The sequence below is a fragment of the Ptiloglossa arizonensis genome, chromosome 7 (assembly GCF_051014685.1).
Source record: "Ptiloglossa arizonensis isolate GNS036 chromosome 7, iyPtiAriz1_principal, whole genome shotgun sequence".
NCBI classification, from domain to species: Eukaryota; Metazoa; Arthropoda; class Insecta; order Hymenoptera; family Colletidae; genus Ptiloglossa; species Ptiloglossa arizonensis.
In genome coordinates, this window is record NC_135054.1 from 4,903,107 (window position 1) to 4,926,647 (window position 23,541).

A 23,541-nucleotide genomic window follows, 5' to 3' on the forward strand; every position below is an offset into this window, starting at 1 on the left:
GTGTTTTTTCGCAACGTCCACCGTTGAAAAATATTTTGCTAGAAGCTAATAACTATCTGAGCCGATATTCGCTCGTGTAAATACTATCGGCGTTCGTAGAGGCAACAAAGCAGGCTCTTCTGTTAGCCAAATCTACCAAAGAGTTCCGAAAAATGAACGCGCACGCGGCCATCTGCTGCTGCACATCAACATATTTTTCCTGGTAGATGGAAAGGAAGCGAAACACGTTTTACAACCAACGACGATAACACGCCCTCGATTGCTTTACCTGCAACGAAAACCGAAATCCACGTTTTAACGAATAACTTCGCTCGGTGGCTGATAAATAAACCTCAAAAGTGCAATAAGAGATACGCGCGCTACTTGTCGTCTACAGAGTGACCCACGGAACTGGAACGGTTGTGTCGTGAAAACAGTTCGACATAGGCAGAAAGAGGTATAAAAAAAATTGCAAATTTTAGATGCATCAAACTCTTACGTCGCTGTTATTCATTTAGATGGTTGCATTCTTTCGGTTGCAAAATGTGGTTGCACTTTGCGTCTAAATCGAAACACACACCTTTGAGTGCGTTATTCGATACAGTTTTTTACTCTCGACGAAAAGTCTTATCTTTACGAGGATTCTTAAAGGACTGATTCTATGAATTTTTCGTGCAAAACGACGGCGAAGAGTAAGTTCCGATGATAAAAGGGCCAATAATTCGATGAAAAAACATTTTACAATACCTTTCGAGGTTTTTCGTAACTTAAGAGTTATGCAGGAGAAGTAATGAAACGAGTGACTCTTGGAAAGTTTATTAGAACTCGTCGTAATTAGTAAAATAAATATCGAGCAAGTTTTATCGACACATACGTTTGTCCTATATTGTACTACTATAAAGAATAAAAATTAAGTCAATATCGATAAGATACGTTTCCTTTGTAAGAATATTCGATAGATTCGAAATAAAAAGTACTTCGCATAAGTAGTTGACAGTTTGCAAAAAATGACAAAAAATTGTTTAATTTGATTTGAATTTACAACACAGGAAGACTTTTCGAAATATTCATCCTAGTTATAAATTAAAATGTCGGTCCATAATAAACTGACACGTTGCACAGCAAGGCAGGTATTACCTTTACGGAAAAAACTATTCCAGATTAAACTGTATTATTCCGTTAATGACCAGTATACTCTGTTACGATTTACTTCACGAGTTATTGAGATTTGATATTAAAATACCAACACCTAGTTCCACGTTTGTTAAGATTTTTTGTTTCCTTCGGCGAGTACTACGTATACTTGAAGTTTGATCGATCGATTGTTAATTTGTTTTTTTTCTCCCCTCGATTCGCGAACTCGTTGCATATGCGTCAGGTAAGACAATGTATACTTTAAACGTGCATTATGCATTCGCACATAATACGATACCGAGGAAATTGTATTGCATTACGGAAGCATGCAGCGTATCCTGAAATTGCAAAACTTTTAAACCGTGGCCGAAAATTAATGCACCACTTCAATAACCTAATACCATATGCATTAATATTACTGCGCTAAATGGGACTTGCAACCGTGTTTCAATGAATTCCTAAAAATGCTGACCGTTTCAAATTTTCTAGAATTTTCCGCCGCTGAACAAAGGATTACGATTCGTATACGCGTTTGTAGAATTTCATATTTTACAGAAATGCAATCGGCATAACTTTCAGCTCACGAAACAGTATTAATAAGTAAATCTCTTAAACAGAATCGTACACGGGCATTATTTAAAATAAATATTAGTCCAAATTGATCATTCGAACATTAAATTATTCCCTTTGATAAGAAATTATCTTTTGGGAAGTAACGATTCCTTTTTTTATTACACTTTCCAATAAATGCATTCGGAGAAAATTTATAAATAACTTCTGTGAGAATAATCATGAGAACATCGTTGTCGTACAAAACGTAATATACATGATAAACCAGATTAAAAGTATTATTTCGTAGTATTGCTTTTTACGTTTAAAATTCCGGTGAAAAGGGATTATACTTTGTCGGTTGAAGGTTGTTTGAAGATAATTTGCTTTCTAAATTCTAAATTATTTCTACAATAACGTAGTAAAACAATCCATCCTTTTAGTTAAAATTCAATCTTTGCTATAATCTTTTCGTTCGTAAGTGTTCAAGCGGTTTACGAAAAACGTAAATTTTTGTGTACATAACATTATATCGCGCGTTTTTATCGATCGAATGTGAAGAATTGTTTAAAGAAAGACTTTACCCGAATTAAAATCTTACAGAACACTTCCATTAAAAAACAAATTATATTTATTACACGCACTTAATGGTACATTGCAATTAATGTAAGAAAAAAGAAATCCCAAAAATCAAGTTACATAGTTGTGATCAAACGTATCGATCTAGAAAGAGATATTTAAGTTATTCATATTTTCTTATATTAAATATTTTCTTTCGCGTCCTTTTTGAATCGCGAGGCGCGTTCCCTAGTTTGAAAAACACTGATTTAACAAAATACAAAAACGGAACGTTTCAATTAGACAGGATGTAAACCAAATCAGTTTGAGTCAATTTTTAACCTCTTATTGCATTTAGCTATATTCACCATTATCAGATTACTTACCAATATCACACATTGACATATTTCTATTCGGTGAAGTATTAACACGTTGACCGTCACAGTGATATTGGATGAAAAGATGAAAGGACAAAGAAATGAAATAGATAACTTGTTGTTGTATATGCTAGGTGTTCGGCAACAGGTGTTCAATTCGTTGAGGAGTGATTCTAGATACCAAAATAAGACGAAAATTAACAACGACGAAATCGCGTGTAAGGCTTCGTTTCTCGGTAATTAATTGTTGAAGATACGCGTAAAAGGTATCAACAGAGACTTACTATTGCTAACGCGTGCACATGAGTTGCTTCGTAAGGATAATGATGTGGAAGAACCCAAGTACATCCTAGGTACTCGACGTTACCGCGTAACGTAATCACGATGTTACGGTATCACGGTGTACTGTTGTAGGCCTTTCCAAAATTTAATAAAAAAATTTAATCGCAGCAGCTTTTATTACAGTATCGCTATAGAGTGTGGGATTTCAAATCAGCTAGTCGAATATCTCGTTTACTTTTGGTAATAAAAACAAATGTCTCGGATAAATCTTGCTCGACTTCAAGGAGAACGTAATCCGATGTGGCTAGTTTTTTCTTTATTGGAGGTATAAAGGAGATACCAAAGTTACTTTTGTTTCTCTAAATAAATCCCACATTTTTCTTACTTATCTTCCAATGGAGTGTTTGGTTATGCATAGAAAAAAAACCAATAATTGTATATTAATATACGTAACATCACTTGATACAAATAATATTTTCTACATAGCCTTTGAATCAATAGTTTTCCCACAATGACAAATTATAGAAGGTTTACATCGTGTAGATTCATTTCTATATGTTTATTTCGCTGTGTCGTGGGATCGAGCTTGTACCTTTTCTATAGGTATTACTACTTTTCGTTTAAATTTAATTTACACGATTTTTGTGTGATTTTTGTTCTCTTATATTATTTTTACAAATCTAAAGATGGTCCCAAAATAGACAACCGAAACGTAACATACAGTTGTACACATGTTCGTCAAACAGTAGTACCATCTTTAGAAAAATAAAACAACGAATCTAATAGCTTCGTTTCTCATCGAACGATAAAATTTACTGAGCAACCTATTACTACACTCGTCCGAAATTGCATTTCTATTATAACGCACAAGCATTTCTACGAATCACATTCGTGTTTGGAATATTGATAAATCGATTGTTTCAGTTTCGATCACGTTTCGAGAAAATCAGTCCCACTGTGCCACAGAATATGAGTTTTCGTCCATCGTCGAAGAGTTAATTATTGCACGAATTCCGATCGTTGGAGGAATTTTCAGCCCCGTATTCTTGTAACAACGAAGACTCTATTGTACTCTCCTCGAGTAGCAAGAAGAAAAGGAGAGCCACGAGGGAAGGACGATGGAGTTTCTGATTTCACTATTCGCGCGGGACGAAGCACTCGTGATTCCCCTCCTGTTACCCTCTCCAATGTTACGCGCACAGAATCGGTCGCGATCGTGGTGAATTGAACGCGATAAAAAGCAAAATCGCGACAAATTCCGAGCCACGACGAACGAAACGCCACGCGCGCCGGCCAAAAAGCGACACCGAGTCGATCGTAAGCCCCCAATGTGTCATGATTTCCCGAATTATACGGGCGCAGGTTTAAAACCGGCCGCGATTAACGCGAATCAACTTATTAGCACTCGATATTCGCAAATCAGAATTACAATTCCCCGCCCCTCTCCCTTTTTTACCAACGAATCGGCCCGCTCGGCTGTACTACAAATCGCGCGCGAAAATCCTCCGCGTTTTTCCCGTCGAATGCCGTTTAATTCCTCTTTCTGAGGTATCGCTCGTTCGATGTGCAAACGCAGAATAATGGCAAATATCTTAATATTAAGATACTCTAGAATTTATAACGAACATAGAAAGGCGATAGTTAGCGAAAGAACAACCGAATAAAAGTATTTAAAAGAAGGAGAATAAAAAAAAATTTGAACACGTTTATCGTCTATTACGTACATTCGACTTTCCTTCGTTCAAGTATTACTTTTCTTGCATCGTAGAAGATTGTACATTTCTCGTCCCGAAGATGATCACAAATACATAACCGAAAGTGTCGAATGATAAATACTTCTTACGATTGCGCTATAATTTGCAGATTTTAACTTCTCGTGCCAATAACGAAAGACACGCGTAAAAATACGTGCCAACTTTTTTACCCACCGTCTATCATTTTTTGTTAGACGATACAAGTTTGGTAAATTCCAATTTCCCGAAAGCGAATTTACGAGAAAATTTCGTTTTATACCAATTGCTCTGTGCGCGCACAGTTTCTTTTTTTTATATATATATTTCTCCTTCGTTCTCGTTGGATCACGATCTGTAGATCGGATTACGCATTGTCCGATCTCTGTTCAATACTTTTAAGACCAGCGAGGGAAACATCGACGTGTTATAATCCTTCGCATTACCGTATTTTTCGACACAATGAACTTTGTCGAGAAAAGCGTCTGTTTTCACGTTTTTCCACAAACGCGGGCAAATGTTTTCGACATAATTCAACAACCACGGAAATGTAACTATTATCGAGCTCAAGTCAATACCGATTTCGGACAAAACACAGGTGGATGCGTGTTATATAAATGTAGCGGCACGTACGAGGTGGTACACAGATTGGCGTGTAGGACGTCGAAGCGATTTACTAAATACTGTACCAGTGAGCATTGTTATAACGTGAGTGTGCAAATATTATTTTGCGTGTACAGCAATCAATGTTATCCGGATCCGCCGTTACGTACAATTCTATTTTCGCGATCGTTGCCGAACTTTTATCGGATCAACTTCGACGAACCTCGCGAAGATTCGTCGAGAGGAACAAAATCGAGCGATCCCGCGTTAAAACCTGCATCTTTTCCGAACCCTTTAAGGAGTAACGGTGGCGAATTTGTTCCTGGGATCGACCTTTTCTACCTGACGAGACTCAACCATGTGTGAACCGTCCGACGAAGAGAATGAACATGGTACACCACGAGTGAGCGCAACAGCGTGCGCGACTCGTGTTACAGACGCTCGGTCGCCTCGCTTCAAAGCGACGTCGTCCTTCTATCGGTGTGACCGTCGCTAGTGCAGACTATAAACATTCCTATTTCTCACTGTATCTTCCTCTTGATATTATCAACCAATTGGCAAGATTCTCCCGATGGAAACGAGATCGAACACGATATTGCGTCGGATTAGTTTTAAATACACATTACGAAATTGAACGTTTTACACAAATGGTCCGTACAACGTAAGGAGAAATAATCCGGATACGGTCACACTTGGTCTCGTTCTCTTTGGCGAGAGTAATTAATAATATTTTCGGAAAAATATAATGGAAATACGAAAGTCTGATCGCGTTAGTTGTACCGATACGCGCGCGACACCGCTTCGAAGTTCGACGAGCTGGTTTTTAAATCCACGATCGAAGAACGTAAACAGTGGTAACGGTTCTACGAGGAGTTACCGTATACAGGGTGTTACCGGACGAGCGGCACCATCGGGCAGGTGGTAATTTCGCGTGTGAAAATCAGTCGAGTGATACTTATATAGCTGCTACTGACACACTTCCGTTACGAGTCGAACGTTTTCACCGTGTCAACGTATTCGTGATAACCGAAACGAGACACTGTTACAAATCGACCGATGCGAACGTACCGACAATAAGAGTACTCGGTACGACCGTAAGACAGAGTGTAAATATTACGGAAGACAACGAATACGAAAGCGTAAACGAAAATGGTCGTGCTACAATTTTCAAACTCGTTATTTCCGTAAACGAAGCTCGAAGAGGAAAAATGTTACTTCTTTCTTTCGACTTATTTTCGCGCGTAGAATCATCACCTGTCCGATGGTGCCACACGTCTACGCGAAGAAACCATGGAAACGAAACAGATGTTCAAGGCATTGTTTAAGAAAATAACTGTTGAAGTACACGCGATGCTTTTGAACGTGAATACTATTTATTTTTCAATTTGTTTTTTCATCGTTAAAAGTGACCAAGCACGATCAACGAACTGTTTTATTCCTTCTTGTGTTCGAGATTAACCCTTTGCACTCGAAGCGTTTTCGCTACCTGAAACTGGCGCCCCGATAAAATCTTTTAAATAGCAAAATTAATACGGAATGGAATATTTTTATTTCAATACTTGACATACATATGTTTACATCTTAAAAGTGTGCAATACCTAATTTCCAATTTGAATTTCGAGTCACAAAATTTTCCCGAATTGGAAAAAGTACACCGAATTGTGCGGTGACCGAGGGTCTCCTCTCGAGTTCAAAGGGTTAATACCAATCGAAAGTAATTTGTTGTCATATATTTTATACGTATCTATGGACGTTCATTGTCTTCTGTTTAACACGTTGCTTTTCTACGTGAAAGAAAAAAAAAAGTATTGGACCGTGTAACTTAACAGTACGTTTTCCACAGCCAGGAAATTATAAAAGTCGTGTGGTCCAAGGTAACGGTGCAACCCTTAGAAGAAACGTTTTACAATCCAGAGAGACCGCGAAAGGAAATTTTCAACGTAAAAAAATATGAACAGCATTCTTTCTATTAATACGATACATTCGTCATCGAAATTTACCAATTGCGGGAGTATAATTTCCTTGTGTCACTTCAAATCTACCTTGTGCATAGAAACCTTCATTTTCCGTTCAAAGGGTGTCAACCCTTTAACGCAGCGATTTTCGCCCATTTTCGTGTTCCGAAAAATGTGAAAATCGCTGCGTTAAAGAGTTGGTTCGTGAAATATAGAAGTGACGTTCCGGCCAAGCGTTGGTGCGATTTCTCTGGAGCGCGCGAGAATTAAAATCGATGCATTTCCTAACCGGAACGACGAAACCTTTATCGTCCTCGGAAATTTCACACAGCGCGCGCTGATGTTCATCGACGACGATAAAATATTCTGCTAAGAAATAATGTTTGACTCACCGATGAGCTGTCCCTCGGACGGTCCGTGAAAATTATCCTGTCCGTCTAGTAATGGCGATGACAAGGACGGAGGTGTCGAGGGCAGTGGGGTCCACTGCTAGTGAACCCACGAGGGAGGTGCAGCAGGAGTCGCCGCATTGGTGCTTACGTAAACTCCTGCGGGTGTATTTCCAGCCGTGGTGCCGACGACGTTGTTCTGAGACAACGCACCGTTCTGACCGACGTTTCTGTCGCTCACTTGAATCGCAGCCGTGCCCATCACGCCTTGTTGGAAGTTGAAGTCCAGAGTCCCGTCCATCGACAGCTCGTGTTTGATTACCTGAGATACAGGTTTACCGTTTGGTGTATTGGTAGGCTACTTTTTTGATTAAAATCGAGGCGTATAATCTAAGACATACGTACTCTATAAAGAAACAGTATTTCTTGATAGTATATTTAAATAAGACCAGTCAAACGACTACTAGAAAGAGAAGAAAAGTTCAGTGATTATCGAGCGAAACCACGGAGTACAAGAATTTCACATTTTCGGCAGTTTTCTGTAAAACGATACTTTGGATTTCCGTATATTGCCGGTAAGTTGGCGCGTACTATCTACGTTATTCACACTCTGAGTACCGCCCATGTTACGAAACATTTCCCTCTTTTATTACTTCGCATAGAGCAGTTTGTTTGATGTAATTGGCGCAAGTGACTAATATTGTCACGCGTCGATAGAAAATTATTTTAAGAAATGGACTTTAATAGCCGGTTAAAACGATGTAAAATCATTACATGCCAAATCGATCGTTTTCCAGTAGTGTGAGTTATCGGTCTGTTGCTTTTGTATCTGTTTAAAAAATTCAGGACGTGGAAGTCTACGATTTCCGCGTCTTTTTGTTTTCTTCGGGAAGGATGGGCCTTACGGAAGGCATTTTATTCCAGGCCGAATAGTCGTATTTGCAACGGGAAAGTTGTAAACAAATTCTAATTTTCCAAATTTCGGATCGCAGTATATTGATTAAAAATTTTGACCAATGATTCGTCCAAGTTTTATTTACGAAATAAATCATTTCTAGAGTAGGCATTTCATAATTAATATCTTAATGTGTTTGATTCCGTAATGATCAGAAATGAGTTACTCATTTTCAATGACACTCCGAAGAGCTTTTCGATACCAATAGCAATTCTTCCTGTTGAAGAGATTGTTACACTTGAAATTCACAATTTTGCAAAATATACGAATTTACAGGGAGCAGAAACTCACGGTACAATAGTTCCGGAGAACAGAAGTACTTTAAAATGTGATGCCTGTTAATATATAATATAGGGCTCTAGGAGTGTATTACCATTTTGAAAGAAACTTTGATAAAAGGGAAACAGAAGGTATTTGCGTCAAAGCCTTTTATTACGCGGAATATACAATGTTGGGTACACAGTTCGCTTAAATTAATATAGGCTGTGTTACCTGCCAATTTCAATTTGATTGTAAATCTCATTGAAAAAATATAACGCGGGAGTGGTACAGTTGACCGACCATAACAGCAGAGCTCGTCGGTCAGTTACCTGAAATAGGTCACGCTGAGATTTTTAACAGCTCACCGAGACATTTATTATGAAATGCCTACTATGACAATTATTTACTTTTTGAAGAAAATTGCAAAAAACTTAAGGCATATCTTTTGCAATTTTTACCAGTGAACTTTGACGCGAAACTTGTAAAATTAACATTTGTATTCAAATTTTCACATCGAAAAAAAAAAACAATTGTTCGACCTAAAAGAAAAGGTTGATTCCGAAAGGTCGATCCTTATCGAAGAAAACGAAGAAAAATTCATAAACTCCGATGTCCTGTATTTTTTAAACAAATTTGAAACCAGAAAAATGACATTCCTCGTTTCGCATGGACTGCAGCATATTTCAAGTTCATAAAAATTTCTAATCTCGATTACAAGAAATTATCGATTTGGCGCAAAATAATCCTACATTCTTTGTTTTGTATTCAAACGGAGAATATGCTATAAGAACGTAAAAATGATATAAGTTTTGCAGGTCAGAATTAAAAAAATAAAAAATTTAACATTACCAATAATAACGAATGTAATAATATACAAGTGCCTGAATTTATGAAAAAGATACTAGCAGTTTTTAAAGTACTCAGCTTGCATCTGCTGCTTATTTTCTAATTGTGTTAATTTTCAAAATCGCTCAAGATACTTCAGTCGGTACAATTCTTGTCTACGATTAAATGTAGATGCATTTCCTGTCTAGATTAGTTAGTCCGATAATTATTACGTTTCAAAATAATCGAGTGACTCAATATCGGTAAAATTCTGATTACTGGGAACATATGTACTATTCCTCCGCGAAAAGAAGGCATAGCGTGTTGTCATCTCCATTGTGGTTTTAGTCCACTGAATCCCCTATCATTGCAGGCATTGGCCGCTATTGGTCCAAAACGGTGATGAAAACCGACGACGGTGATCCTAAGTTCGAGTGAGAATGAATTCGTAGGTAAGATGCATCGGCGTAAGCTTCCAATAAAAGCGTCAAATATTCAGAAACAGAATAATTTGCTCACGGTTTAGGTACTACCGCTGATTCGTTAAGTTGCTCGTAATGAAAAAATGAATATAATTTAATATGGGTAATAATCATTAACATTTTGAAAATTATTTATAGCTAAAAAAACTAATTTGTATTTATTAAAAATAATATAAATCCGCTTATACACGTGTCTATCAAGATAAACTCTGTATAATTACAATTTACACAAACACAGATGGTATTGGTATTGAAACAAGTATAACTTTTGTTTTCTTACATTACAAATTTTCCGAGGAGCTGTTTCATAGGAGCGCAATTAAAATCAAATCTCAAACCAAACAGTCGGATTTTCTGCGACGTACGTCTCAATTATTGGAACTTGTTTTATAATAAATTTAACACTGAATCAAGGAAACGATACTGAAACTGTAGAATTAGCTGCATCGGATTACTATGATTCAATCGATTCAGACGGCAGTAGTTCCTCGGAGAATTTGTAATGTAAGAAAATGTGAAAGTTATGCCTATTTTAATTTTAGTACGACTTGTTTTCGTGTAAATCGTAATTATATAGAATTTATCTAGAAATGAGTATAAGTGGAATTATGTTATTTTTAATAAATACAAATTAGTTCTTTTCGCTATAAATAATTTTAAAAATGTTAATGATTATTACACATATAAAATTAAACTCATTTTTTCATTACGAGAAACTTATCGAATAAGTGCTAGTATCTAAACAGGAACGAAATCATTCTGTTTCTTACCTGCTATGATTTTGATTAGAAGGCTACGCCAATGCAGTATTCTCTCTTACTCGGTTTCGAGCTTGCGAGCGTCAATGGATTAGAGCAGAAGGGGGAATATAAACACGCTGTGCCTTCTTTTCGTGAGCGAGTAGTACCTACGAATCCGATACTCCACGTTTAACTCATAATTAACAAATATAGTTACTATATATATACGAATGTGATATGCAATAATCTACAATACTTATTACCTATGTAATGTAATAGAACCTGATTTACCGTTCAAGCGAGCAAACCGATGTTGAAAATTTTAAATATTACCCTCTTTATTTAAACCATGCGATATTTGTCCGCATTGCTTTCCAATAAAATTAATCTACACGTAAGGCATCGCATGGATTTGATTAAAAATTCGTAATTAAACTGAAAATTGATAACGAACGTTAATAAGCTAAAATTGAATAACTTTTGTATTGCAAATATTATCGCAATCAGTTCTTTTAGAAATTTATTATTATATACAATTTTCGGGTCTGAATATTTAAAGATGGGTCTGAAAACCATAGTTCCAAGTTTTACATTCAAATTTCGAGACGTTTGTAATTAAGCCAAAAATTTCACGCTGATTCGAAAGTTTATCAAAATGTATTTAAGTCAAAATTTCCTTAAGAAGCTTCCACGTTACTAATTTTCTAAACATTCTAACACCAAGGCAGTTCTTCAAACATATAGGGGTAAATGGTACTTCGGTACAATATTTGAATTAGCATTTATTATTTAAATATAATAAATATAATATAATAGATGTGTTACAAAAATAATGTGTTTACTTATAAATTAAAAATCTACAGCAAATAAGGTGTATGTTTACAAACATACACGAGTAAATACTACGGTTGCGACGGCTGTTTGTAAAAAAGAAAATGTAGATCTCTGGAAAAGCAACGAATAAATGAAAATGTATTAGATCGTTGCATACGAAATAGCCGATTCCATGAACGTGTGAAGTTTCTCACAATTTGACGAGTGAAACGTGTCATTGGACAAGATATATGTATATTTCGTCGATCGTTTTAATATAAAACGGTAAATAAAAATAAAATTCAAGTGTGTACTTTCCTTGTGCAAATTTAAATTACAGTCCGACAGACATCGCAGTGGTTATTTGCAGTACCACTAGAACCTTTGAGGAATACACATTTAGCGAGCAAAAAACTCATTGCTGATTCGAAAAATGTTGACTAGAAGATATAAACCTCCAAAATAAATCATACGACTGCTCGAAATAATTGATAGGCAAAACATAGACTTTTCCGATCAAAAGTACAAACGTTTCGATCGATAAATATATATATAGTAGAATAAAGGTGTAACCGTTGAAAGTTTCGTTAAGAATTCGGTCATTTCATTCGCGACAACCTAATACAACATGATATAACTTTCTGTTGCCAATTTTTATATTACCACGAGCGTTAGTTATAAACGCACTACCGAAAATTGTCTTAAAAATATCAAATTCTCTTAAAAGAATGCCTACCATAGACTATCTCACGGTTTTCATCGATCGAAATGAACTCAAATTAGGAATCGAAACGTTTACATAAAACTAAACTAGACTTGCACGAACTATATTTACTATAATATTTGTTTCGATAAATTATTAATATATTTGATTCGAATCGGCCATTAACGAATATATGTATGCACACAAGTCGAGAACAAGACTTACCTCTTCGACGTTACAGTCAAATCCACCGTGCAGCGATTCGATGTTAATATTTAAATCGTCAAGAATCGTTGAATTATTGAGGGCTCCCATCAACTGTCCCATCATCGTGCTTGGTGTAGGGCCGCAAGGTGTCGGTGTTTGCGGTTGGCTGGATCCGGTTGCTCCTGTCTGCGATTGTTGCTGCTGTTGCTGTTGTTGCTGCTGCTGCTGTTGCTGTTGGCATTGTTGCGCCTGCATCATGTATTGAAGAGTTTGCTGCTGGCTATTCCCTAGTGTCGTGGGACTTGGTTCGCTTTGCTGGTAGGATGGTGACATTCCAGCCACTGGACTCAAATTCTAAGAAACGTGTAACCAATTTGTATAGATGATCGATGAGAAACGATAAATTAGGTATATTTGTATCGTTTCTTGTGGAACAGTTTACAGAATTCAAAGTTATAATCAATTTACACTGTAGTAAACTAAACTAGCTGAAACTAAACTAACAATTAGGTTGAAATTATTCGTACCACGTTTCTACGTGTATCTTAAAACGTTTACATCGTACTATACTCCGATACACGTAATCGATCGTTTCGAGTCGATTGTCTCGTTCGTGTTTAATATCAATTTCTCGGAAAGGAAAGTGAAACTTTCGACGAATCGAGCACAATTTCCGATCACTTCGAAACGTAATTGAAACATATCGTACGCAACGTGTCCTTTCGGTAAAATTATACTAAACTGAACCCAGCCGGTAAGTTCGATATACCAGTCTCGTGGTAAACAATTCTTCCAGTACTCTGTTCTAAATATTCGAAAGACAGCCCTTGCGTCCGGAAAGGCCGCAAGTCTGGAACAAAAACTCCGAGAAATAAGAAAATCTACATTCGTTCATTTTATCGAAACATAACCGACATGCTTCGCGAAACAATCAGTGAAAAATCCGTAAAGATGGATAATCTAGCCTTTCGTCCTTTCGAGGCTCACGTTCGGGTAGAAGCCGTTATGCTTTGTTCCCTTTCAACGGTGAAAGGTAATACGCGGCTTGTCCTCCACCCTTTTCGTCCACTCACCATTTGACAAGCGCATGGTTGCAGACCATGAATCGGGCATCTTTGCTGATTTGCAGATTGAGGTGTCGGCTGCAAAGCAAAGGAGGATGATCCCGTGGTAAGACTGTTGCTCCTCTGATACTGGGTTTCGTAATAAGAAGGTGGCGGGCCTGTCTGTTGTTGATGGCTCGGGGGTGATGTCTGATACATTTGATACGGTTCCAGTTTCATCGTTTCCGCAAGGCTACCGGCTACATACACGTTCAGAGGAAAAAATCTACGTTAATTGGCTCTACAAGTACTCTTTGTTATCTGTATTTCATGCTACACAGCGGTTTAAGTGCTCCACTTTGAAGCGGCGTTGTAGTCATTGGATCGTAACGCGTATCGTTAAAATTCATTTCGATTTCGGATCTAAAGTTCGAAAAAATAAACTGATTTCGATACATTTTCGCCAACGCGCATTAATAAAAGGAAATACTCGTTATTCAGAAAATACACGAGTGTCTATCTCGCGGCGACATTGTTGTTAAAATTTTTCGTAATTTACAGACGATTCAATTGTTTAACACGGTGAGTGCCATATCGATTTCGTAAAATTTTCCTCGTGTATTCTAGGTTCTTTCGTAACCTATACGGAGTATTTACATCTTTAAAACGCTTCTAGATAGAAAAATGTATTAGAAGGCAGAAATGAATCATTTATAACGGAGTATCAAAATCATAATTTTGATATTTAAGTTCTAAATGATACGCAAACTGTAGTAACAACAAATACGTAAGAATAAAAGTAGTTAATTGAAATCAACGGGCGTAAAAATATGTATAGATGTATCCTTACGTATTTGTTACTAGTAAGGTTCGTGTATAATATTGTAATTACAATTGTGTATACTTGAACCAAATTATTCGTATAAAAAATATAGGCAGTCCTTCTTTTCCACGTTTTTACTTTATAAACATTTTTGTTGCGTGGCAGTCAACGCGTTAACGATAATTCAAAGATTTTTCATTTGTTCAGTTTCTATTTACCCATGACCACGACTGCCAGTAATTTACAAGACGAAGCATTTACTTCAAAATGGAATATTACGTGTACAATGACGGTATATCGTTTAATATTAAGTACAAACATTACGTATGAAATTATAAACGGTTTCCATATCAGCATTTATGGAAAATTCATAGATAAACAAATAAATATTCTCATTAGACGATTATTCTATTAAATATGTGCTATAGATACAATTACATTTTAATACGTCTAATATGTTGATAATTATATAGTTGGAAGTTTCACTTACTGCGTTTAATTTCACGTTTACAATTTCATTTCCTTTCATCCACTCTGATCGAGATACTTTTACAATTCAACGTATAATTCGTTGTAATTTCACAGCTAAAGTCGAAACATTGAGTGAATAAATTTCACGGGTAATGTTTGCGCCCGCAATATCAAAAGCTTCGACGTGCATAGTCATGGTTCGTTGTTAATGTAACAAACCTATTATATTTCGCGTATTAAGAAAATAAACATATTGCTGCGTAGCTAGCAAGCTTGAACTTCGTTTATCAAACCCGGAAAGTATTTATTCAACAATCTAATATTGTTTTGTATTTCAAACCAGTATTGTAATCAAAAGCACAGTTTATTAGCATTACGGTTAAAATTCTATGCGATTATTTTAATTATAGGGATTGAAATTTGTAAAAGAACGTTCGGTTGTTCGCTTCGCGTGCCAATCTCACGGAATTCGAAACATGCTACGCGCGTATTAAAATGCGGATGAATTTGTGGAAATAGTCGGTGAATCTTGCCGCGAAAGAAACAAATATCAAACCTTAGTGCATACCTAATTGTTCTGGACTATAAGAGGGTGTGTATGTTGGTGTCCATTCCGGTTTCCCAGGGATCGCCGGGATTGGACTTAATCGACCACAGGATGAGGCATTGCTCGAAGCTCGGGGACTCGAATAAAAAACATGTCAAATGTAATTTAAATGTGCACATAAAGTACAAACCGGATCTAGGCAGGAATTATTCGAAATACAACAGAAAAAAAAAAAAATCATATTTCAAGCAACGAGTCGTTTGAATCAATTCACGATTTTTATTGCAAAAATAATTCAGAGAAAGGTACGATTTTTTACTGTTTGTTTACAACCGAGTAAATTATATCAAAAGATTTCTATATTTATTAGAGACTCGATTTTTCGAATTACAATTACGTTTATTTTAACCAACCGTTTTAAGTAAACAAGCTGGTATAGACACGAGAATGATATATACATATATTATTTGTCGGATTATTTTTTAAACTAATTCCTTCGAACGCGAAGAAAAACGAAGAATCTTTTGTTTAGGAACCAAATAACGAAATAATTCGGAGAGAAATTGTTCATTGGAACGATTATATATTATTATTGCTTCGATAATTATTTTTACAATTTTTATTCAAATAATGCCCAGGTCCGGTACGAACTATTTTAGAGACAACGAACCGTAGTAATCTTATATGCTCTGTAGCATACTCTGCAAAACTATTCGTTAAACGTAAGCAAGAGTGGTGTATTTTGCGTACGATTAGTACAAAAGCATTTATAAATGTTTCGAACTTTCTGCGATTATTAGCGCAGGCATTGAAGCTGATAGTTTTTACTGTTTACTACGTTACCACAATAAACGTAATAAATCATATCCATGTAGCGAGGAATATTTTCAAAGAATACGCGCGAATTGAATATTATATTTAGTTTAATGCTTTAAATACTGAAACGCTTTAAATTGAATTAAAGTTTGCAACGTGAAATTGCATTAATTCTTCAAGCAGATTATTTTTTAAACGACTAAAATAGCAGTTCTCGCTGAAAAAGTGTCGACGCGTTCAATTTTACACACGATATTGATACAAATCGTGAAATACTGAAAAAGGAAATGATACAAGTCAGCCAAAGTAAATTGTTGTGTCAAAACTTTGCGAAATTATGCTTCAATGATTAATTACAAAGTTAATAGTTGGACATTATATTGAGTAAATGAAACGCTTTGTATAATCAATTTTCGATCGTTAATTAGATGATCTGTAATTGAAATACAAAATTAATAATGAAATACTCAATTAGTCGTTTTCAACAAGACATTCAAAATTCACTCAAAAATTAATTTCAAATCGATCGAGGCCATAATTATTCAGTGTAGTTGTTACAGATATTGGGCATTAATTGTACGATAACTGAAAATTTTCATTCCAACTCCGAGTCATCAATTTTATGAAATTTTGGCCAAAATTGCTTATCACAAATTATTAATGTAACGGTGTACTATTGTCTAAACAGTACACCGTTACAAATTTAAACTATTGTCTAAATTTAAAAATTATAAAGACACAAACAAACGAACACAGTATTACGAGACGTCTTCCTTATAAAATATGTTTGTTATTGTTTCGTAGCATCAAGGCGACTTGTATCAAATTCATGTATCAGCTTGAATGTGACAAAAACGATACTATCGAAATTGAAACAAATTGTACCAAACGTTGAAAAACAAGGCGCGTCATAGAAAACAAAATAGAATTTAACCCTTGAAAATCTCGTATGAACTGTACACGAAAATCGTGACCGATTTTGCTTAAAATGTTAACCACTTGGCTACGAATAATGTTTCCAACGACAATCAACCTTTCTTTTTTAGATATGCCTCATGCTGGCTAATATTCCGTTTATTCTTCGACTTAGAATTAATGCTACTACGTTTATTCCTGAAATTTGTCTTCGAAACTAATAAACGTGGCTTAAGTATAATACAATATAGTCCAAAATTTTGCCAAATTTTACACAACTATGCAAACTGTATAAAGTATCGAAAAAAGAGCCTGAAAAGTTTACTTGGCAACGTAAAACGTAATTAGAAAAATGTCATACCCGTCAAGGTTGTCGAATAGCAAGTTACATATCATTTGTAGTAGCATTTAGGTGTTTGAAAAATTTGCGGCTTTGTGTAGGAAAAAAATTATTCTTTACTTTTATCTCTTCTTATTTTTCAACCTAAACTCCCTTAACGTTAACGTATTGGTGATACTGCAACGTCATTATACTCCCTCTACAATTCTATTCGTCGAGATCTGAAAAATTTTCATCGCGCTGTAACGTTACTTTGTTCGATGAAAATATTCCCACCGTCAAGAATTTATGCTATACGAGACGAATACAGGGCGTGCGGTATCAATCGAAACCCACTTTTCAATTTCGTCAATTTGAAAACTCAATTCGAATTTACCAGTGCATGGTTGCGATGAAACAACAATTTTCATCCTTACCGCTCACGGTTTCGTTTCTATCGTTTGTCAAAGAAAGACCGACAGACGGGTCGTTTCAGAAATTAATTTATTTTCACTAAACGGTCGAATGTACAGAGAAACCGTGTCAAATTCTGTTTGAGAAACCGTGAACTTCTCGAACACCCTTCGTAAATATTTCGCTGTATCAGAGACTCGCCGATATGAAAAAGCAATGCTCTCGCGTGATCGGTAGACTTGTTCGAATCTACTGTGCGGTCGACGCAATCACGGATTACAAAAATTCTCAGCCAAGTGGTTAAAAACAAAGCAGACACGGAATTGAACGCAGAACGTTTGATCACGAACGCTAGAACGAGAATATTAGAAATCCAATTCAATCAGCGGGCAGCGTGTCAAAGCGGAGACATACCGAAAGTCAGGGGAAAGTTGGAATCCGCTTCCGGGTTGAAGAGGGCTGTCCGGGAAGAGATCGAGACCCTCGTTGACGCTGTTACTGGGACTGGGTATCGCGTCAGTTTGCAGCCCGCCGTTTCTTAGCGTCTCGATCTTCTTTCGCACGCGGCAGCGTCGTCTGTCCAATTTGCTTGGCTCCATGGTCATTGCCCTATGGAACGGACAGAATCCGTGGCGAATCCAGTAACGAATTTTTACGAGTGTACACTGTTCCCCGGATAACTGATACCGAATACTAACCGCTTCTTTTCGCTTAACGGGGAGGGTAGTGATTTTCACGATCGATTCTTTTTATTCGGGAGCTGAGCTCGAGGGTACGGAGAATAAGAGCGAATGGGATACGCAAAACATTGAACGACACAGAGCAACGAATCGCTCAGGCGAGTCTCGAATCACCTGTGTCGTTCGCTGAGGAAAATTCATTTTTAAACATTTTTCAATACAGGTGTACGTACGAGAGTAACGTCATTGGATAGATGAGATTCTGTAGGCAAAAAATGAGTAGAAACACGACGTAGTTCGTATTGTTTTAAGTCGAACGTTTTGGAAGTTTTTGAAAAATGATTCGAATGACGTATCATTGAGAATAGTTGGAACGAGGTTGCGTTTGGATTGGTTCTTATTGGGAAAACCTCGTCTATCGAATACGGTAATAATCTCGCGAAATCGTACCGAAATAGAACGATGTTTGTGGAGTTTCAGGCAGATCCTCGCTGATTTCGAAAATTGCCGGCATGGAAATAATCAATGATGACTTAGCTCTCTAGCGAGTGTTCGAAGCACGAAAGTAAAATTTGTATATTTTTTTTAACGTAGCGCTATAATTCTATTTTAATCCGATCAATAAGATTCTGACAATGAGAATCGATCAAATGTTAACAATACACCATTTGCTATCACTGCGCGTTACTCCCTCGGACCGGTGTGTTGAGATCAAGTTTCAAATTCTCTGTCTCTCGCGTTGCGAAGATCTGGTCCGGACCATCCTGCAACTCGGTAGACACCCATTGCGCTTAAGTATGTCATCGGAGAAGTCACTCGCACCGATTAAGTGTGAACGGTTCTAGGGTCTTTGTATCGGTTATCCGGGGATAAAAATTTGAACAGTGATCCGGCAAACAGTGTAACACCCGTTGCCAACTTACCTTCTACGCGACGACTTGCCGGGTTTCGCGTCGCGATTGATCATCCACCATGAACTCTTTCCGGTGCCTTCGTTCTGGACCCTCATGAATCTGCTATGTAACGACAAGTTGTGCCTTATGGAGTTCTGTAAATTAGAGAAACGTATCGGTTATCTCGAGCTCGTGTATCTTTTGAACATATCTACGTATCAATAATTCGGATACGTTTATCATGAGTAGTTCGTTTAGCATAACCATCAAAGTGGACGATTCATTTGGCGCGATCTTTAGTGAAGACACATATTGATTTTTATGGAATTTCTTAACAACATTTCTAGTTGGATGAGACTCGAAACAAGCAACTTACGATACTTTGCTTCTTGAGGATTGTACCGATTACATTACCATTGTTCGTGTTACTATTGGTAACAAAACTTGATGTTTATCTAATAGATTCGAAGAAATAATAACGTTTTATTTATGCCCCGTCTGGCATAAATTATTATATCAACGTGTAATATATTCTTCTTTTTAAGGCTCGTTAAAATTGCAAAATTAAAGCTGAAAAGTGAATTTTACAGTTGCGAAAAACATTAATTCATTTTATTTACCTTACTTAAAACAATGACCGTACACGCGTCAATGTAAAAAAAATACCTAAATCAGCTGATTCGGATAATAAGAATTGATCGATCAATGTCGCCAGTTGGGTAGGAATTTTAAAACATGGATGTGGTTTTATCTTGTATAATACTGAAGATAATTACTTGACATTTTGTTTACACTTTACTGAAACACGAATAAACAACCGTACAAAAACCTCGATCAGTTGTCTTCAATAGTTGTTCGATAAATCGTTCAATGATAAAATACCTCCATAATACGAAGAAGTAAATTTTTCAACGAAAGAAGTTTACATACGCGTACAAAAAGACTTTGTTTCTGTAAATATCGAAGAACGCTCGAAAATTTTACGCGACGATATGTATTTCGCTCAAACTCTTCCCGTGTCGCTTTTACTGCAACTGTGTAATTTCAATTTCGCTGAAATTTACAAGTCCCGCACACGTGTATACATCCTTCCTCCCACCGCCGCGTCTCGTCGCTATCTCGATATTTCGATTTCAGTTTCTTTTACCGTCTTACGTTCGTGCGTAACACGAGCGGCTGAAATCTACACGGGCGATTGCATTGTCAGAGTCGTTTTATACCATGTACAAAATCGATTCGAAGAGTGAGTCATGAGAGGGTTTTATTGTGTTCCGTAGAGAGAAACGGTTTCTCCTAGCTTGTTCATTAGGCAAATTGAATCGACTACGGTGCTGGTCCTTCCTCCCAAAAATTTCGCAAAGCTTCTACCCTAATATGAAAGTACCGTCGAGAAGCGATAACAATTTCCTTTCGTCTTCGTCCCGTAGCGCTAGCTCCGCGTATGCATAGGAAGAGATGGGAACCATGGGGGGAGGGGCTTTTACGTAAAGAGCGCACGATACTGCGGCAAATAAAAATTACTTCTTCAAAATTGATGCTTTGTGCCGTGCACGCGACGCGAGATGACACCCATTTGCGAGGAGCGTACGTGGCCCCGGGAACTTTTCAAAATTACAAGAATCTGCTTCTACTACTATCGTTCCGCGAGCAGGACTCCCTGAAAGTGTACCTTTTATTCGACGACTCGCGTCGAGGTTTTCAATTCGTAAGTGAAGCTGCGCACCACTCCACGTAAATTTCGAACACTACTCGGGAACCTTTCGAGCCAAGTGTAATAAACCACTTACTTTTTTATCAGACTGCTCGTTCAGAAATTTTCACACTTCGTTTTATTTACGAAAGGAAGGAAATTCATCGTTAAAGATTCGAAATATCGAGTAACGTTTTGCGACCCAATTTTTGTAATTAGCAGGTGCGATATATTTACAAAAAAAAAATTGTACATTCGATTCTGTGATTCGTATTGTGCTATCCAAAATGATGGTATCTAAGTTAGTTTTGGAAAACTAGTATGCGAAGATTTAAGCTTCATTTAAAAACGTTCAAAATTATTATCGATCGTTGAATTACAGTCTCTAAGTTACGCGAACTTGAGTACGTTAAAAGACAGTATCGGTAATATTGAAAGTGTTGCAAAGTTTGCCATTTTGCAAGTAGGATTCGCTAAAAATAAATATTTTAATTTTCGACTAACGCGAATATATTGTATTTTGTAATTTTATATGGAATATTCATAGCCACCTAAAAGGCCGCTAATTCGGAAATATAATTTATTGGAAAAGAACGACTTAAATAATCTATACTCTTTCACTCTTTTAATAATTGTTGAATTAAAAGTGTTTTAACCCTATGCTGGTATTTATATACGAATTAAAAATTGTACTACGATAACGTAGAATTGCAGATAGGGGACCGATGATTTATAACACAATTTGGAAACGATATTAATGCATGCTGAAAATAAAGTACTTTATTGATTTTATAAGTGGTGAATATTTTAAAAGGAATTTACAAAATTGATTTAAAAGTGGTTTTCATTAATACTGTAATAAACTAGAATTTTATTCATTTATTTTTTAACCTTTTTTCCGATATCATTTGTTAACACAGAGATCTTCTTCGAACATAATTCAATATAACAAAGTCTACCGTGCATCGAATACATTTACCTGATTTTTCAATTCGTAGCAATAGAAGCCAGACTTTTTTGAAAACATTAATACCGACGATTAAAATATTGCTGAAAATTACAAATTGGAAAACAAATGAAACAATAAACGTATTATTACTTCTATCCGCGTGGAAGGGGGTGGAGGTGGGGGCGCATCTTGATGTTCTAACAATTTATGTACCAAAACTATTAACTATTTTACAAGCAGTTCCATTTCATTTGCATTAAAATCCGCGTTTAGAAACTAAAAATATTCCACGTTCGCCACTTTCTCGTTTGTAATTGCAAACTTTTATCATTTTGCAACGACCGAAACAGATGATAATCTCATGGCGCTAAGTCAGGAGATCATACTGAATGGCTAATTACTTCCCAACCCAAATGTTGTCACGGTGAAAAGCAATCTCTCTTCTGTTAACGAGCACGAGCCTTAAGCGCAGTGCTTAATGTGACCAATTGCTGACAAATACGGTTTTGAATTTACGGTTTCACCTTCTTTCACAAACACGTGTTAAATTGGGTCTCTTTTATTCTATTATACACGGTAGGAAATATGAATTTCTTTTCATGCAGGACTTGCAACTATTTGCGTCGATATTTCTTGTTTACAATACCCTCTAATTCTTAATGTACAATTGCAGGTGTATTTGTTTGCACCTTCGGTAATCAATCTATTCTAACATGGTTCGGTATTACGAACTGTAGTATAATTGTATATATTGTAGTATAAAACAAATCCAAGACGTGTGACACCATCCAAAAAACTACCGTACGATATTTTTCAAGATAATTATCGGTAGTAATAGACGATAAACTCGGATTTTCTTTCAGTGTTCTTCGTCAATTAATCATCGAAAAACTTGAGTAAATATTTAGTACGTATTTTTTCAGTATTCGCACAAAGTTTTGGTAACCATTTCCGCCTTGTACATTCGATATTCACAAAGAATACAATGTTGCGGGTGAGCTTCGTTTATGGGTGTTCTTGCTCTATGATGTTCCATGAAGAAATGTTTTAATCCTTAACCCGTTTGATAAAGACGACGTCCCTACTGGAATACTCTCGCTAAAAAAGATGATAAAAGTATACAAAGTAGACAGCGTTTAGGTTTACATCTTACACTTGAAAAAATTGCTTCTACAGTGATTTCTTAAACAAAGAAACTTTTCTTTAAATCGACATATTTACAAGTTCTTAAGATATTATTTTAATTATTTAATTTTGTAATAAATTAATTATTTACTTATTTTAATTGAATATCGACGAACACCCTTTGTATGTACATAAATGGTGTCTCGTGGAGAACGACTCCAGTCGCCAGTCGTAGCAAAATGGTTATGAAATCATATTATTTTGTATTTTAAGCTTTATCCGGGGGCGGGGGCAACATAGAAAGCCGTGTACCG

The 23,541-nt window shown here is 36.4% G+C and overlaps 1 protein-coding gene across 3 annotated transcripts in view; it reads right to left on the minus strand.

Moving 5' to 3' along the window:
• Nucleotides 1-23,541, minus strand: part of Foxo (forkhead box, sub-group O) — a 276,490-nt gene that overhangs the window by 71,901 nt on the left and 181,048 nt on the right. For all 3 annotated transcript variants that reach the window (XM_076316421.1, XM_076316423.1, XM_076316422.1), the window contains exons 2-7: nucleotides 19,494-19,618; nucleotides 18,305-18,499; nucleotides 15,448-15,563; nucleotides 13,616-13,845; nucleotides 12,561-12,896; nucleotides 7,560-7,878 (exon numbers count right to left, since the gene is read on the minus strand). In XM_076316421.1, coding sequence (XP_076172536.1) covers nucleotides 7,657-7,878; nucleotides 12,561-12,896; nucleotides 13,616-13,845; nucleotides 15,448-15,563; nucleotides 18,305-18,499; nucleotides 19,494-19,618 — 1,224 coding nt within the window. In that variant the 3' untranslated portion in view covers nucleotides 7,560-7,656. The remainder of the gene's footprint in view (nucleotides 1-7,559; nucleotides 7,879-12,560; nucleotides 12,897-13,615; nucleotides 13,846-15,447; nucleotides 15,564-18,304; nucleotides 18,500-19,493; nucleotides 19,619-23,541) is intronic.